Genomic DNA, 13,039 nt, shown 5'->3' with positions numbered 1-13,039 from the left:
AGGCGTCGTTCGGATATACGTCTGATCGGATACTGCTGAAGGGCATTAATTTTGATGTCAGACTCGACTCACGTATCGCTGTGGTCGGATTCAGCGGTGCAGGCAAGTCGACGATGTGGATCGAACGACCTAAGTTGTTGGCATCTAATTGACACAATCACCTGGAAGAGGAATCTGACAGATGTCTGTCCTGCAGCCTACTAATCATCTAGATATTGAGGTATACTCCGTAAATTTCCGGCTGACTTTCTTGTATCTGAGCAGTATATTACTATCTTGATGCTTTGATGGCGGCTCTGAGCTCGTGGAATGGGGGCATGACCCTGATCTCTCATGACGAACGAGTTATCACCACGGTCGCGAAAGAGGTGAGCTTGATGAGTCAACCCTTCGTTCAAGCGCATACTGACCGCGGCTACCAAGTTGTGAGTGTGTGCGGACGGTACTGTAACTAAATTCAAAAGTGGCGTACAAGCGTACAAGGTACGTTCACTCATACTCACCAGCCTCATCGTAAGCAACATCAAAGCTCGTTCATGAGCAAGCACACCGCCAGAACTTGTGATATGGGTCATGTTTCTCTGTCATCGGCCCGTGCGAACCTGCTCGTTTTGCGTTCAGGGTCGGTCTTATCACTACATGAGTGACACGGATCCATTCTGTGTATGTAGCTATGAAGTTCTACTTTGCTCGCAGCCAATCAAAGCCGGCTCAAGGAATATCTGCATGTCTAATTTCTCGTCCCATTTGTATTCAACGTCATCAGTCCGTAGCATGCAGTATAGGTGTAATCTCTGCGAAACTCTGATTGCGTCGCAAGCACTTCCATCAGCAGCAAATCCCAAGCTTCTCTAGTCCCTTTCACTTTCAGCTCACGCTGTTCAATCTCAAGTTCGCTTCGCCCGGTCGAACGGGGTAAACCCATTGCTATATCGACCTTAGAGCTGGAGATATGCCTAGCACTGTACCACCCCTGACCTTGTGGCTGGGGAGCTCGTATTAAGCACATTGGCGGTGCCCCTGGTGGGTGGAGCGCCACGCGTGGGCTGTGTGCTGTAATCATGAAGGTGCATTAATATTATGCCAGTCGGGGAAAATGTCAATGTCAAAATTATGAGCTCACAGAGAGAGGTACCATTTCAACAAGCTGCCACTGTTGGTATGTGTGTTTTGCCTGGTCAAAGCACTCTGAGTAGGCAGGCCCCTAGAAACATATGAGTTGCTGTTGTTGCGAATATGATTCCGTGTGTTTAGTCTGTGGCACCACTAAGGTCAGCAAGATTCTAATTATAAATTATGAGATCATACATTGCTAGAACAGAGTTTGCATAAGCTATGAAGGAATCAATCAGCTGCTTGCTTGTGTTCAACATTATGAGCAGACATACCCTTAGTAAAAGGATAGTAAGCAAGTGTCCAGGAGAGATTATCAAGGCCACGAAAAATGAACTGTGCAATGGTATAAGATCAAGTAATATACTTTCTGGTCATTGGATACACACTAGCAGAGCCTCACACACTCGCAAGGCACTATCAATATAGAAATAGTAAGAAAGTAAAATATGATCCTCATTATTGTTCATACACACCTTGTTAACATGCCCCGATTAATAGCATACAAAGTCAATCTTTGAAGAACTACATTTGTACTACATATCCAATCAGTGGCATCCCTAAGTCAATTTTCAAATAAAATCACCTGCTATATTCTGTTTTCTCTCTTCGCAGAGCCCAAGTGATAGCCACAGTGATGTATATATCTGTGAAGAAAGCTGTGACAGGCTGTATAGTCCCAGGTACCTGTGAAATACTCAGAGCTAGTGATCATAGTAGGATCAATGAGGCTGTTACATACTCTAGCATATGCAAATGCACTAGGAAGGAGTGGGTGTGTCATCCTGAGTTGTTGTCAGATCCATTAGATGAATGTATAAATTAAGAGTACAATTCAGAATAACTTACACTACATGAACATTATCTATTTTTAAAAAAATCACAATGAGCTCTAATAGTCTTGAAAACCACAATTCAGATGCACCCAAACCACAAGCTTAAGATAACAAATGAATATAGAAGCATTTAAAGGAGAAAAATGGGACATACCACATGAAACCAAAGCTATGATGATCTTTGAATTCAAAGAATCAAGACTTGATAGAAACAATTTAAGAATAGAACATACTACAAAAGCAACAACAGGTAGCTGATATTTTCTTTGTTTCATCACTGGAAATAAATCATACAGTATTCAGGCTGTTCATAGATGTGAAGCCTTACAACCCCATATCATATGTGTATAATACCTGTCATATTCAAGTGAGCTGAAAATCAACACCAGACATTCACAATACTCCACACTTACATGTGCACAAAAAAAACTAGTATTGTCTACTATAATTGTGAACAGATATTTCCTAGAACTATATGAATGCAACTTACTGACAATGCAAATTCACACTACAATCAATAGTCAGTAAAACCAACAATTTCTTCTGAACTAGATACACACTATAGCAGTCCTGAAAACCATATGTATAAAAACATCAACATAGAACTATAATGTAAACAGAAATACAGATACTAACATTTGCAGTGAAAGAAGTCCCAGCAAATTGCTATGGCTGATTATAGTATATTCCCAAATGAACTAAAGTCTTTCAGTGAAATAAATTGAATGAAGATGATAAACTTTACTTGAAGGCTCAAAGTTGTTGTGACAGTGTCAATAAGCCTGTTTCAATAATGTATCAGTAAACAGCAAATATAAAGAACTATCACAAACCATAATACAGCAACCTACAGCATGAGTATAAGCACAAAACACATTGATAGTATAGGCACCAGAACACAGTAGACTCACTAATAGTTTCAAAGTCACACTGTCATTGGGATATGTCCATATATAATATAGAACCTGTGCACAGGTAACACCATAAAACCTAAAAACCCAATCAGTACTGATATAATAGTCACAATAGAGACAAATATGTGTGCAATAATCAGTATACATACATTGTAGCACAACCAACACCTATAAATGCATAACCAACAGTTGAAGATATAATATCCATAGTGAAGCTGTAGCTTTAGAAATTGGTGGTAAGGTAGAAACCTGCAGTAGCAAGCACACTAATATACTGAAAAGCTCATCAATATCCACAATCAACTTCAAACAATGTCATCTCATACAACAATCTTATTGCTTTTTCATGTATCTAGACACCAGATCTATCATCAAAGACACCTCCACAGACTCCTTGCATTCTGCATAATGATCAGCAGCTTATCAATAGGTGACTATATGTGGTGTCCTGTACTGCCACAATCAACAGCTCAGGTAAAAACTTGCCTAGTCAGTATAGATATCAACATGTGACGAACCCATTTACATATTTGATAGTGTCCTGCAGTAAATTAAAGGAGATAGCACACGAGAACATCAGCTTCAGAAGTAAAGAACGGCACCATACAGTTGAGCATTCATCATCATTTGACGATGTGGCAGTCGCGAATAAGGCAACAATAATCTCCTGTCCGTGAAGACAATTTTATGTCAGCCGAGAAAGTCAATGATAGAGATGCCATCAAAGCATAGACGCATTTACTTGGCATATAGTACCGGTACCGAAATGAACAAGTCGAGCTGCGCACTCACAGTTGCTGGCTCGGTCGGGCTTAGATTCCAGACCGCGTCACGGCGGGACTGTAACCTAGTTGAAGCCTCGAAAACAAGTCGTACATAATGAATCCATAGATATGTCGATATGTCTATGCTGCGAGTTGACCTTACCCATCGGCTGCCTCGTACTACTCGTAGACTTGGCGTACTAATGCATACTGGGTACGCTCTGAAGAGTGTCTGCTTACAGTGATTGATTGGAAAGGCTGGCGGACAGGCAAGAAAACAATGTCACGATGTCAGTTATTGCTTCAGACTGCCAATAAACAGCCTTGGCCACGTACCATGATCGGGGACACTAAGCAGCCCAACATGCAGGGACAAAAGTAATTAATCAGCGGCCACACGAGCAGCTCCGACAGCTACTTCGAGGGGGGTATTATCGCGGCGAGATGGCAGAGCTATGAATCAATCAAGGAAAGGAAGCGAATAACACTATTGCCTAAACAAATCGGTGGCATCGAGTTGACAGGAGCCTGGCACTCGCACGGTGCCCGCACATTGCAATGCGGCTTCACAAGAGGCCGAGGAGCGCACGGAGAAGCCACCAATAACTACTAAGTAGCACAGACAAGAATGTTGCGATTGAGCTTGTACTAGGCAAAAGTCACATGGAGAGAAGGCAACAACCGATCCCGCGCCACATTAGTATCCGCTGCCGCACGCGTCAAGAGCGATGGAGTCACTACTAGCATGAGTGGGAGTATTTCAGAATCTCTTCTTTGCAATTTCCCTCGCTCGTCGGGCACGATGTATCGATATCATCGCGTGCCGTCCCTCATCGACCCGCCCCTAGAAGCATGCGCTGCCAGCGTTAGTTTTTCTATTCATTGAATTGCCCATAACTCATGATCGGAATACCAGCGGAAAACCGGCGGGTAATACAAATCGGTCTTGCTTCTCGTCTCCTAGCGCTCAAAAGGAATACTTAGAGCCATGCAGAGCACCTAGCCTCCCAGGAATGCGCACCACCGCTCCGCTTGGTCGTGCCAGCCTCCTGACGTAGTGTGGCTCCCGCTTCTCTCATATAATCCATCGCGTCTATCCGGACCGAGACAAGAAACTGATCATGCCCGCACTCGATACTGTTGGCGACCAGCATGTCACTCGGAGAGACAATCTGCTAGTCCTTTTGGCTCGTGAGTTTGCCGATCTGACTTGAATCATACCTGATGAGCTTGACCGCAGGGAATACGCAGTAAATCAAACTTAGAAGCTCTCAATTATTCTATTCTCACTATGAGTGGCAGATATGATAGCGGTGACATAGCCTTTATCGCAATATGTGGGATTTTGGTCTCGTTCATGGTGCCCGGTGTAGGTGAGTATCGAAAACTTCATTCCTCAAGGGTGTCTCTTCTTACGTTCATGTGCAAAGCATTTCTGTATTCTGGTCTTTCCAGACGTAAAAGCGCACTGTCTCTTGTGTGGGCAGTAGCGGCCAGCAACGCCGTGGTCATCTTCCAGTGGTACTTCTGGGGATACTCTCTTGCATTTTCGCCCACAGCCACGAACGGTTACATAGGCAATCTTCGAAGCTTCGCCTTGCGCAAGGTTTTGAGCGATCCGAGCCCAGGATCCCCGCTCATTCCCGAACTGCTGTATAGCTTTTACCAGATGGAGTTCGCGTGCGTAACCGTCGCGATTCTCATGGGCGCCCTTGCGGAGAGAGGACGGGTGTTCCCGGCCATGATTTTTACCTTCATCTGGGTGACGCTTGTGTACTGCCCGCTCGCTTGCTGGGGGTGGGCCCAACATGGATGGGGGTTCTCTTGGGGCGTTTTGGACTATGCAGGTACGTGCTCTGATCAGATATATGATTTGCTATATGTATATTTATTGCATAAAGGCGGTGGCCCCGTCGAGATTGGTAGCGGCGTGTCTGGTCTCGCATACTCGTGGGTCCTCGGCCGGCGATCCGAGCGCGAACTTATGAACTTCCGGCCGCACAATGTCTCCTTGGTTTGCCTCGGAACCTTCATGCTCTGGTTTGGCTGGCTAGGTTTCAACGGCGGCAGTGCCTTTGGTGCGAATCTCCGTGCAGTCCTCGCTATCTGGAATTCGATGATTGCCGCGGCGATGAGCGGTACCGTCTGGTGCCTGCTCGATTACCGTATCGAACGCAAGTTCTCCATGGTCGGATTCTGTTCCGGAACTATAGCAGGCCTTGTTGCGGCTACGCCTGCGTCTGGATACATCCCTCAGTGGGCAGCATTGATCATGGGCATTGTGGTTGGTGCCGCTGCAAACTACAGTACGAAATGTCCGTACTCTATTTACTATTCCGCTCCTTCACGTTGCTAAGTCTATTGCAGTGAAATTTCTAATGCAAATTGATGATGCACTCGGTAAGTCGTGTCGAAGGCCTCGTCTTGCATAAACCTTCATTGTCCACGCAGATTTGTATGCCGAACACGCCATAGGCGGGATTATCGGCCTCGTATTCAACGGGCTGTTCGCCGACAGCGAACTTATCGCACTAGACGGCGTTAACACATCTGTTCCCGGGGGCTGGTTGGACCACAACTGGAAGCAATTATACATCCAGGTGGCTTACATTTGCGCTGCTGTGGGATACTCATTCGTTATGACTGCCATCCTCGCGAAAGCAATGAACATGATTCCTATGCTCAGTCTGCGGGCTTTGCCCGAAGAGGAAGTACTTGGAATGGATGATGTCCAGGCAAGTACTTGCCGTCATGTCAGTTTGTTTGCTAACGCAATCTGGTTGCAGATCGGAGAGTTCGCCAACGACTATATCGAAGTCCGGCGAGACTACACTGATTGGACACCGGCGTACGCGAGGAAAGCGTCAGACACCGGCTCACAAGCGCCACTTGCAGCTGGAGATCGGCATGCACGCCCAGATTGGGGTCCACACGATCATCGGCATAGCCGCCTCGACGATACGAGGTACGCGTTTTCGTCTGCTGATGACGTTTTGTCGATGATGCGAAAGGCCGATAGAAGTGCACAAAATCCTTACGCCGCAGAGGATCACCGCGCGCGCTCAGATGCGTCGATGCGACATAGCCAAGATGGCTCACTTCCTACGATTGCGGAGAAAGTCCATAATCCTAATGGATATTCGCGGCCATAACCTATCTGCGTGCAGGGTTACAAAGATAAGCTGCCAAGACGAAAATACCTCGAGAGGGCCATATACGAAGTCGTATTTGTAACAGTCATATTCATCCACATGCCGATACTGATTGGGTTGAGGCACCTACATAAGTGTCTGTGCTCGTGGTGCCGAAAGATGTGTGCTTTCAGTGTAGACAGTCAGTCTATGTTAATGTGTGAGACGTGCTATAAGTTGCAGATGACTTGTTGATGCCTACGAGGTCGAAGTCAATACGATTGAGTCGACTGAATTCGAAATTGAGGGGAACCCACGTCGTTGGCCGTGGCGGACCGAAGTCGCCGAGTTTTGGCCGGAATGTCATTACTTACCAAGCCAAGGCTTACTTCAGATATAAACGCGGGCAGAATACAGCGGAACGGAGGCTCCTTTCTCTCTCCTCCTTCCGACCCACAATCTCGAAATGGCCCAGAGTCCTCCTTTGTTTTGGCTGCCTTCCGAGCTCACAGAGCGCATATTGCTGTGCTGCCACCCCCACGAAGTTGCCGTAAGCGTTCGCTATCACCTGCGATAGCTCGTGGGACTCACCCTCCGATGTAGAGTTTCGCGGAGACGTGTAGGATGGCGTACACTCTAGTCTACAAGGCGGAAGACAGCTTTCTCTGGCGCGAGCTGTTTCTCGCTCAGCCATTCGACGATCTCCGCAAAGCGCCGCCCCGGCCAGGGAACCCAGCCTCCGCCAAGCTCGAATGGAGAGCGGAGCTCCAGCGCAGGCTCGAAGCAGAGTCGGTCGTCCGCAAGGGGATCACCGGGCCCCGTCTGCTGCGTGCCCTGGAGACTCTCGTGTCCGTCGTCGAGACCGCCCTGCCGCTCTCCGACGGCCCGGACGCAGACCACTCGCACAACCTCCTCTGGCTCGACGGGCTCCTGCACCGCGCGCGGTTCGACGAGGACGAGCTGAGCGAGCTCGAGCGGCAGCTGCTCGGCCGCCTGCGCACGTACCTCGCGCTGACGTACGAGACCGGCAGCGGCACGAAAGACGCGGCGTCCGTGCGGCGCCTCAACGAGATCCGCCGCCAGAGCCGCTGCTTCGTGTACGACCTGCGCAAGTACACCGCGCACACCGAGTACGGGCCCTTCCGCTGCGGCGCGGGCGGCGCGCTGTGCGTCGACTGGGAGCACATGGAGCACGTCCTGAACGTCGTCGCGCTGAAGCTGCGCGAGCTGCCCGACCTCGCGCTGCGGCTCTACAGCAAGCCGCGCCCGGGGCTCACCGCGACGCAGGCGTTCTCCGCCCCGTTCTCGCACGACCGCGCGCCGCACGACTGGGCGGGCGTGGCGGGCGTGTGGAGGCGCTTCGTGTGCTTCATGGACTACCGGTGCGTCGCCCGCGGTCTCGTCTGCGTGTCCGCGGGGTGCTGACCGGCCGTCCGCGCGCAGTGACCTCTTCAGTGAGTTGTTGCCCGTGCACGTCTGTGGGTTCGCGCTGACGGGCTGACCCGCACGCTCGCGCGCGCGCGCTGCAGCGTTCAACGTACGTGGCGCCCCCCGTGCTGCTGCCGTCCGAGTAGAATGACGCCCTCATCGTGCAGTATTCTGTGCAGGCCGGGCCCCGCGACCCTTCGTTCTTCGACGACGATTACGTCGAGGCGATCCGCCCCGTCGAGCTGCGTCTCGATGTGCTCGACCCCGCCGCTGCCGCGGCGAAGGCGAGCACGGCGGGGATCGAGACGGTCGACGCGCGGTACCCGCCGACCTTCTTCAAGGGCGTCTCGCGCGGCTCGCACAACAGCGACGCGGTCGTGGAGGGCACGGTGTACCTCCTCGCGGACGGCGCGATCCGCTGGACGTTCGTGAGTCGGCACGGGGCTGTTGCGGTTCGTCGCGTTTCTCACTCGCACCGTCCGAAAGGTCACGAAATATGACGGCCTCATGCAGTGGAGGTAACCGCTCGGCCGCCTCTTGGGAGTGTGTGCTGGTGTTGACTACGGCGTTGCCGGTGTGTGCTTTGCAGTGCGGAGGCCGTCCAGGTCGGCAACGTGTGCAGCGCCGCGGGCGTTGCGGGGATCTGGACTGGGGCTTTCCACGACGAAGGTGCGTTGCGCGTGGCGTCCTCGGGAGATTTTTTTTTTTCTGATCGCGGTGTCCGTAGGCGACCCTGCAGGTACGCGTTCCCCAGCCGCCTCTGCTTGCGCGTCGTCCGGGCTGAGCTGCTCTTCAGGTCCGTTCTGGATGTGGAAGGTCCCTGCTGCGCTGCCGGCAGAATTGTTTTGAAGGATGCTCTGAAGTGAGTTCTACAGTTGTTGCATGATGATGTGCCTCCTCCAAAGATCATTCAAGTTACCGGGATGGTGGAGCGCGAATTGTATATTGTCCACATTGCTTTATGTTTCATTCTTAGACGAGCCTGCAGGCGACCCCACTCGCTGCGCGTACCAGTAGTACGTATGTTGGATCGATTAGTATTATGAGACATGATCCTGCCCGCCTGCTACCCGTGCAGACGCCGGTCTTGCCCAGCCCTGTTTAGCGTGTTCGATCTGCGTGAGTGTGCTGGCAGCATTGCCCGAGAATTCAGCGAGCTTCAACAGTCACTGACATACATATGTCTTCGTCCGAGCGACGGATGTACGGTTTGGCTCGGGATCATTAGTCTCCCAGTCTTCGACACGTCTGGGTACGTGCCTGAGGCGGGGCTGGGAACGACCTTCCTTCTTGGGGAGGGGCACGATTTAAAAGGGCGCCCGCGGCGCTGGCCCCTCCCAATTCGAACCCTCACCACGGCCCCGCGTCCTCGCGGGGCAACTCTCTGTCTGTCAATCCACGCCCTGGGGTACAACGCGGAGAGGGGCGACGAACCCAGAGCGCAATTAAGCCGGAGCGCCTCCCAGCCACGCACCCGTCCGCTCCTTCTGGAGGCCGGGGTGGGGGGTGCTTGACTATGTCGCTCGTACATTTTTCGGTGCTCTCGCTACAGTAGTTGGTCTGTCTGTACATACACGCCCTGCGTCCGTCATACGTACTCTACAGTGGATAAGTTACACGGCGGCGCGCGTGCGTGCGGGTCGTGGATATAAGTTAACATTCCGTGCAGCCGGGCGAGCGAGAAAGTATAGGTCGGGGCTACTATATAGAACATGAAGACATAAAGCGACGTCGCGCGCGTGCGCTGGCCGAGGAACCACGGTATGTAACCCCGACGCGGGCCGCCGCACGCCCAGGCGCGGCGCCTCAGCGCGCGTACTCGCCACCGTAGTTGACGCTGGAAATAGGCAAGCACTGCAGTTAGCACGGGCGGGGGGCGGCGGCAAGGGGGCGACTCACGGCTTGAGCCGGGCGAGCTCCTCGTCGTTCTCCCACGCGTCGCCGTTCCCGCCGCGCGCGTAGTCCGTGTCCTGGTGGAGCGGGATGCGCGTGCCGACGCCCATGTAGATGGCGACGGAGATGAACTCGGGGAGGACGGACATGGCGAGGTAGATGCCCCACGGGCCGGTGATGGCGTTGAAGTTCTTGAGCGGGGAAGAGCTCGTGAGCGGCGTCATCTTCCCCTCCGCGTTGATCTCGTACATGAGCGGCGCGAAGCCGGACAGGACGGTGTACGCGACGCGGATGGCGAGGAAGGGGAGTGCGGCGGAGATGCCGGCGAGCAGCTGCGCGGGGTGAGTGAGCACACGAACACGAAGGGGGAGAAATGCGGATGGAGCGCACCGTGCGTCTGTAGCGCAGGATCGTGTCGCGGTTCGACCAACAGAAGACGTGGACAAAGAAGATGAGGCCGTAGAGGATGCCGAAGAGGATGACGGCGATGTGGCGGAGGCTCTGGCCGGAGGTGAGGGTGGATTCGGTGGTGGCCTCGCCCTCTTTCACGCCGCCCACGATGGCGAGGATGAGAGCCACTGTGCATAGCAAGCCCATGAGGCGGAGCCCCCGCTTGATGAGGGGGTGATCGTCAAGCGAATTCTGGCATCTGTGGGGGAGATGAGAAGCGGGGGGGGAAGGGGGAGGGCGGCTGCACTTACACTGTCTGGAGGAAACCTAGGGTTGCCAAGAGAAGCGGGGAGACACCAGACGTCTCGAGTATGCTGTAAACGATTTGAAGAGTGGTGTTTGTCGGGCTAACCTCCGATGCGATGTGGGTGATGCCCCCGACGATACGGACTGGAAGGTGGAGGATTAGAGGGGAGGGGAGGGGGAAAGGGAAGGGAAAGACATACTGAGGGCGAGAAGAACGAGGAAAACCCAGCCGGCGCGACGGGTGAAACCGTGGCGAACGGTGAGGGCGATGGACCAGACAAGGATGGGGCTGTAAACGATGATTTCTGCAACAGAAATGATCCCTCTGTCGTCGAGCTTGGTCATGATTACCGGGAGGGAGTGAAGAGGAGGAAGAGGAAGGAAACAAGAAAGAGGGAAGAACGGGGAGAGACGCAAGAAAGTGGACGGCGGGATGGGCCAAGAGACAGACTAGCGTGGGCCTTTTATAAAACTCAATGATTGATGCGGGGCTCTCGGGCGGACCCCTAGGTTCGCTGATTTGTCGATGGCGATGCGATGCGCGCAGTGCTGTACAAGAGCCGGCGTAGAGAAGCGGGTGAGATGAGACGCCATATTTGAGACGACGCCGACGCCGGATGGGACCGCAGCGAGATCGGTTGGGCAGTGTCGAAGAGGACAAAGGTGCAATGGATGCCATCCGAACCAGAGCGGATCAGATTGCAAGAAGAACGAACCTGTCTCGATGCCATTTGGCCCTAGGCCAGGTGCAGTAGGCGACGCGAGGGCGACGGTGGCCCGAACACGAATGTTTCAAACTTCAGCCAGCGCCGACCCCACGTGCGCGTCATTGATCGAAACGGGCGATCACTGGCGCCTGCTGGTTTCGGCCGCCCGGCTGCGGCACCGCCAATGTCCATATGCGGACATGAAAACGCCGGAGGGTTCCTGGCGAGCCGATCCGCGGGCGGCGGGCGGGTCAGAACCGGTTCGTCTCGGACTTTGCACCGACCGACGAGGATGCGCCTCCCCCGCCGCGTCCCCTGGGCGTCGCTCGCAGAACTCGAGCAGCTGTGCTCCTGGATCGACGACGTCGACAACCACACAGACGCTGCCCTCCGCGCCATCAACAGGGTTCGTACGTCCCCAGCTCGCTATTTTTCATACTCACCCACACCCCCCCCATCGTCGCCGCAGCTCGCAGCATGGAAGGCAGTCACCGCCCTCCCCCACGCCCTCGACGCCACTCACGCCCTCCTCGCCGCCATCGCCCTCGACGCCGCCCACGATCCGCACGCCTCCCGCCTCTCTCTCCGCCAGAGCTACGCGACAGCCCTCATCCGCCTCGTCAACGGCCTCGTCGACCCCCTCCAGCTCGGCCCATACGCCCGCTCCATCGCTAGCATCGCCGCACAGCTCAACCTCCCCTCGTCGTTCGTCGAGCTGCGCCACGCTGCAACCCATGAGGACCTCCCCAGCATCGACGTCCTCCGCACCGCCGCACGAGAGGTCCGCTCCCCCGCCCTCCTTGCCCGTCTTGCATCCTCACCCCCCACCCTTTTTTCCCGCAGGCAATGGCATGGCTCCTCAACAACTACTTCCTTCCCACACTCAACCCCTCCGCGCCCCCCGCAGCCCAGCGCCCTCCGTTGCGTCCCCTCGCCCCGCTCCTCAAACGGTACAAGTCCCTCCTCAAGATCACCGCCCGCGACACGTCCCTCTCTACCCGCCTCAAGCCCCGAGTCACCAGGGTCCTCCGCGACATCGAGCGCTGGGTTGCCGAAGCCAAGGTCGCCGCCACCGGCCTCCAGTGGGCCGACGCGGACGAAGACGATGCCCGCGAGCGCTGGGCACTCGAGCGGCTCTGCGACGCCCTCGTCGACAAGGGCGCCCTCGTGCCGCTGTCCAAAGAGTCCGTATTCGCCTTTTTCTTCTTCTTCCAAATACCTGCTACCCGCCACTGACATGCACGCCCAACACTAGGAAGCGCGTCCTCGCAGGCACGTCGTTCGTTCCCGCCCCCGTCATCGTGCGCATCTGGACGCCGCTCCTCGCCCACCTCGAGGCTCTCCACCCCAGCCTCCCGTCCGTGCTCGTCGCGCGCATCGCCGCCGTCCTCACCGCAGAGCCGGCCGCGCCGCCCGACGCGGACGTCATCCTCCTGGACGACGCGTCCCCCCGCCCGGATCCCTCGTACGACCGGTGCCTCGCCGCCTGGGCAAACCGTCTTGTGGACGCGTACGGCGTCCGCGCCAGCCACGATGACGACGACGGCGACGACGACG

The 13,039-nt window shown here is 54.1% G+C and overlaps 3 protein-coding genes across 3 annotated transcripts; 2 read left to right on the top strand and 1 right to left on the bottom strand.

Annotated features, from left to right (window-relative positions):
• Window positions 1–4,748: 4,748 nt before the first annotated feature.
• Window positions 4,749–6,779, top strand: FIBRA_08662 (uncharacterized protein; the record flags this gene model as incomplete). Its single annotated transcript, XM_012330295.1, has 7 exons — window positions 4,749–4,818; window positions 4,868–4,877; window positions 4,930–5,000; window positions 5,058–5,474; window positions 5,529–5,933; window positions 5,995–6,027; window positions 6,079–6,779. The coding sequence occupies 7 exons, from the start codon at window positions 4,749–4,751 to the stop codon at window positions 6,777–6,779; spliced, it is 1,707 nt and encodes a 568-aa protein (XP_012185685.1).
• Window positions 6,780–7,224: 445 nt separating this feature from the next.
• FIBRA_08661 (uncharacterized protein) lies at window positions 7,225–9,035 on the top strand (the record flags this gene model as incomplete). The annotated part of the gene is made up of 9 exons (XM_012330294.1): window positions 7,225–7,308; window positions 7,362–8,140; window positions 8,202–8,212; window positions 8,288–8,295; window positions 8,354–8,614; window positions 8,673–8,704; window positions 8,776–8,855; window positions 8,914–8,925; window positions 8,983–9,035. The coding sequence occupies 9 exons, from the start codon at window positions 7,225–7,227 to the stop codon at window positions 9,033–9,035; spliced, it is 1,320 nt and encodes a 439-aa protein (XP_012185684.1).
• Window positions 9,036–9,992: 957 nt separating this feature from the next.
• Window positions 9,993–11,120, bottom strand: FIBRA_08660 (uncharacterized protein; the record flags this gene model as incomplete). The annotated part of the gene is made up of 5 exons (XM_012330293.1): window positions 9,993–10,023; window positions 10,086–10,411; window positions 10,470–10,728; window positions 10,781–10,919; window positions 10,976–11,120. The coding sequence occupies 5 exons, from the start codon at window positions 11,118–11,120 to the stop codon at window positions 9,993–9,995; spliced, it is 900 nt and encodes a 299-aa protein (XP_012185683.1).
• Window positions 11,121–13,039: the final 1,919 nt, after the last annotated feature.

Source organism: Fibroporia radiculosa, assembly GCF_000313525.1.
Source record: "Fibroporia radiculosa TFFH 294 genomic supercontigs, scaffold1522, whole genome shotgun sequence".
Lineage (NCBI taxonomy): Eukaryota > Fungi > Basidiomycota > Agaricomycetes > Polyporales > Fibroporiaceae > Fibroporia > Fibroporia radiculosa.
Note: the sequence above shows the minus strand (reverse complement) of the source record. Positions and strands in the feature narration are given on the sequence as shown.